Here is a 3,663-nt window from a genome sequence, read left to right as displayed (position 1 = left end):
AGTTAACATTTTAACTTCAAATGGGAAATTATATAAGCATAATTATGAACCACTTTGGCATAGCATACAGACAGAGATGAAAAAATGGGAGAAATTGCACTTATCTTTGCTGGGCAGGATAGCGGCAGTGAAAATGAACATTTTACCAAAAATTTTATTTCTTTTCCAAATGTTACCTATACTTAAAAAAGATGCGAACCTTTTAGAATGGCAGAAGGGTATCAACAAATTTGTGTGGGCAGGAAAGAAGCCGAGGGTAAAGATGAAAATAATGCAAGATGTACGTGAGAGAGGAGGATTGAAACTACCTAATTTAAAACTATATTATGATGCAGTCGCATTATCTGTAATTAGTGATTGGATTCATTTAACCAATGATAGAATATTGAACATTGAGGGACACTATCTGGTATTTGGTTGGCATGCTTACCTGTTATTCAACAAAAAATTGGATAAGAACTTTAAAAGTCATATTTTAAGAAATGCTTTATTGCGGGTTTGGAAGAAATACCAATATAAATTAAATGACAAGATACCCATGTGGGCAATTCCTAGACATGCAATTGAAAATACGAATACAGCACAAAAACAGGACAGAATTACTTACAGACAGCTTCTTACCTCGGAAAGGGGGGTATTACAATTAAAATCTTTAGAGGTATTAAAAGAGGAGAAGGTAGTTCAAACATGGTTCCAGTATGGGCAATTACAGGCTAGGTGGAAAATAGATCAAAAAATTGGTTTTATTCAAGTTGAGGATAATCTGTTTAAACAAATAAGAGATCAAAGCTTAATGCATATAAAGAGGATATATAATGTATTAATACAGATGGATTCGGAAACAGAATTAGTTAAAGATTGTATGATAAAATGGGCTCAAAATATTGAGGAACCAATAATGTTGGATACATGGGAAAGAATCTGGGTAAGAAATGTGAAATTTACACAAGCTCAAAATCTGAGAGAAAATTTTTACAAGATGTTCTATAGATGGCATTTAGATCCTAAAAAGTTGGCTTCTATGTATCCGAATGTACAGCCTAAATGTTGGAGGTGTGGTTCTCTCGATGCTACATATTATCATATATGGTGGACCTGCCAAAAGGTTAAGGCATTTTGGATAAAAATATGGTGGGTCATGCAAAATGTTTTTAAAAGAAGGATAAAGTTTATTCCTCAGTTATTTTTACTAGGTATATGTACTGACTTTACAGTGGTAGAGACCAATTTGATTCTGCACCTGATAACTGCAGCAAGACTGTTGGTGGCGCAATATTGGAAGAAGGAAGACTTGCCTACAATCCAAGAATGGACATTGAAAGTAACAAACTTAGCTGAAATGGCTAAAATATCGGCATATCTCAAAGATCATTCAAATGAGATATATAAACGAGACTGGAAAAAATGGATTGACTATATACAAAATAAATACGGGACTAAGAAATTCCAGTTAGCCTATGCTTAAGATCAGAAATGATTTAAACTGTTAAAAGTCAGTTCAGTAAGAAGAAGCTAAGGTCAATCTAGAATGTCATTAATTTCTTTATTTCTTTTTTCTCAATAGATTTTAGACTGTGTTAGTTAAAAATCCATACCGTGTACGGGTTCTGGGAAGTCGGGGGGGGGAAGGAGGAGGGGGGGGTGGGGGGGTGGAGGGAGGGAGGGGTACACACAACAAAAAAAATTGTACTTCAATGTCTTAATGATTGACAAATGATGACATATTTGTGTTTTTTTTTTAAAGAAAAATAAAAAAGTTCTCTTAAAAAAAAAGAAAAAAGAAAATGTTAAAAAAATTTAAGTCTGTGCCTATATTGACTATATATAAAGTAATTCTCTTGAATAGGAATCAAATAAACAAAAAGAAATTATTTTATAATTGTTCATATTTCTTTTTACTTACTCAGTGCGAAACCTGGGCCTGTTTTTCTGAACACAAAGCTGATATTCTGGCAGGAATCGAAGAAAGACACACACGTAGCTCTTCATCAACAGCTCTCAGTCTCTCTCTGTCTTTAGTTTTTATAGCAGTCAGGCTTGAAAAGCTCATCTCACACAGATATGTAGTGGAAAATGGGAGCAATGTCAAAATAGCTTTGTTTGCCAGAACGGGGAACTCCTTGGCAGTATCCAACCAAAAACTGTCCAAAGGTAGATCAGCAAATCTTAGCTTGAAACCACAATTTTGTCTCAGTTCAGTTAGTTCCTCCTGCTCCTGTAAAGTCATGTCCTTTCCACCAATTGATGCTGAGCTAAAAGGGTCCCTAACCCAGTCAAGGCATTCAGTGGAGACTGAAGAGAAATAAAATGACAACTTCTCCTGTAAGCAGGTTTTCATTTCGGCCTTGCATTTGTGTGTTCAGTTCATTCAGATGATGAAAAATATCTGCCAGGTATGCCAGCCTTGCACACCACTCATCACTTGCAAGCAGCTTTGCGTAATCTGACCTGTCATTTGTGAGAAACACTTTAAGTTCCTCCCGCAGCTCATACACACGAACCAAGACCTTGCCACGCGACAACCACCGGACCTCCGTATGAAACAGCAAGGTTTTATGCTTCGCTCCCATCTCCTCACACAAAGCTGCAAATATGCGACTTTGCACGGGTGGTGACTTTACAAAGTTTACCATGCGCACAACATCATCCAACACAGGAACTAGGTCTGCTGGTAAAGTCTTGGCTACGAGGGCCTCACGGTGTAAAAAACAATGTGTAACAATCACATCTGGATTTCTTTCCTTCACTCTGCTTACAAAGCCTTTGGTGTGCCCGACCATGGCTGCAGCTCCATCAGTGCAGACACTTGTGCAGTTTTCCCACTTAAGTCCTCCTTGTTCAAGGTATTCTGATGTGACCCGAAAAATTTCTTCTCCTGTTGTTTTTTCTGGCAATGCCTTGCAAAAAAAGAAGTTTTCTCTAATTGCATCACCATCCACAAAACGCACATTGGCCAAAAGTTGAGCATGTCCACTGATATCAGTAGACTCGTCAAGTTGCAATGTAAATTTCTCACTGATACGGATCTTTTCCAAAACCACACTTTCGATGTCTGCAGACATGTCATTAATGCGTCTGGAAATTGTGTTGTCTGAGAGTGGGACTTTGGCTATTTCCTTAGCTGCTTCAGGTCCTAGCATCTCCTCTACAATAGCTTTGCAGGCGGGAAGTATTAATGTCTCTGCCACAGTGTGCGACTTTTTTGACTTGGCTATAAGTTCAGCAACTTGATAGCTAGCTTTAAGAGCTCTTTCATTTACCTTTGTGGTTTTTCTCATGAAAGTTGCCTGTTTCTCCATGTTTTTGCTTTCGCTATATTGCCTTGTGCCAGAGAATTTGCTTGAGCTAACCATCTTTGCTTTCTTTTGATCCCCACTCATACTTGGGCTCTCATCTGGCTGCGAATTTTGTTCAGAGTCCAGTTCTTTCCTTTTCAAAAACTTGTCCATCACTGCAGTATCTGCTCCTGTCTCACTGTCACTCAGTACTTACTGCACTTGTCTCCTCTTTAAACAGGGGGCCAGTTCACGGTCCCTCAGACCGTTGGAGGGCCGGACTATAGTTAAAAAAAAACTATGAACAAATTCCTATGCACACTGCATATATCTTATCTTGCATATATCTTATTTTCCCCCACATTAGGTTGGCAGTATAGTTACCCCC

The 3,663-nt window shown here is 38.1% G+C and overlaps 1 protein-coding gene across 1 annotated transcript; it reads right to left on the bottom strand.

Annotated features, from left to right (window-relative positions):
* Nucleotides 1–2,282: 2,282 nt before the first annotated feature.
* On the bottom strand, nucleotides 2,283–3,449 carry LOC148043846 (zinc finger BED domain-containing protein 5-like). Its single transcript, XM_087723955.1, has one exon. The coding sequence runs from the start codon at nucleotides 3,447–3,449 to the stop codon at nucleotides 2,283–2,285; it is 1,167 nt and encodes a 388-aa protein (XP_087580081.1).
* Between the last annotated feature and the right edge of the window lie 214 nt (nucleotides 3,450–3,663).

This window comes from Thamnophis sirtalis, unplaced genomic scaffold (assembly GCF_051295495.1).
Source record: "Thamnophis sirtalis isolate CommonGarterSnake01/CBP01778 unplaced genomic scaffold, rThaSir2_p1.2 scaffold_10, whole genome shotgun sequence".
NCBI classification, from domain to species: Eukaryota; Metazoa; Chordata; class Lepidosauria; order Squamata; family Natricidae; genus Thamnophis; species Thamnophis sirtalis.
This window is presented reverse-complemented; position numbering and strand designations above follow the sequence as displayed.

What these genes read in the sequence shown, in the direction of transcription:
- LOC148043846 (XM_087723955.1), bottom strand. Translation starts at nt 3,449, where the DNA reads ATGGACAAGTTTTTGAAAAGGAAAGAACTGGACTCTGAACAAAATTCG.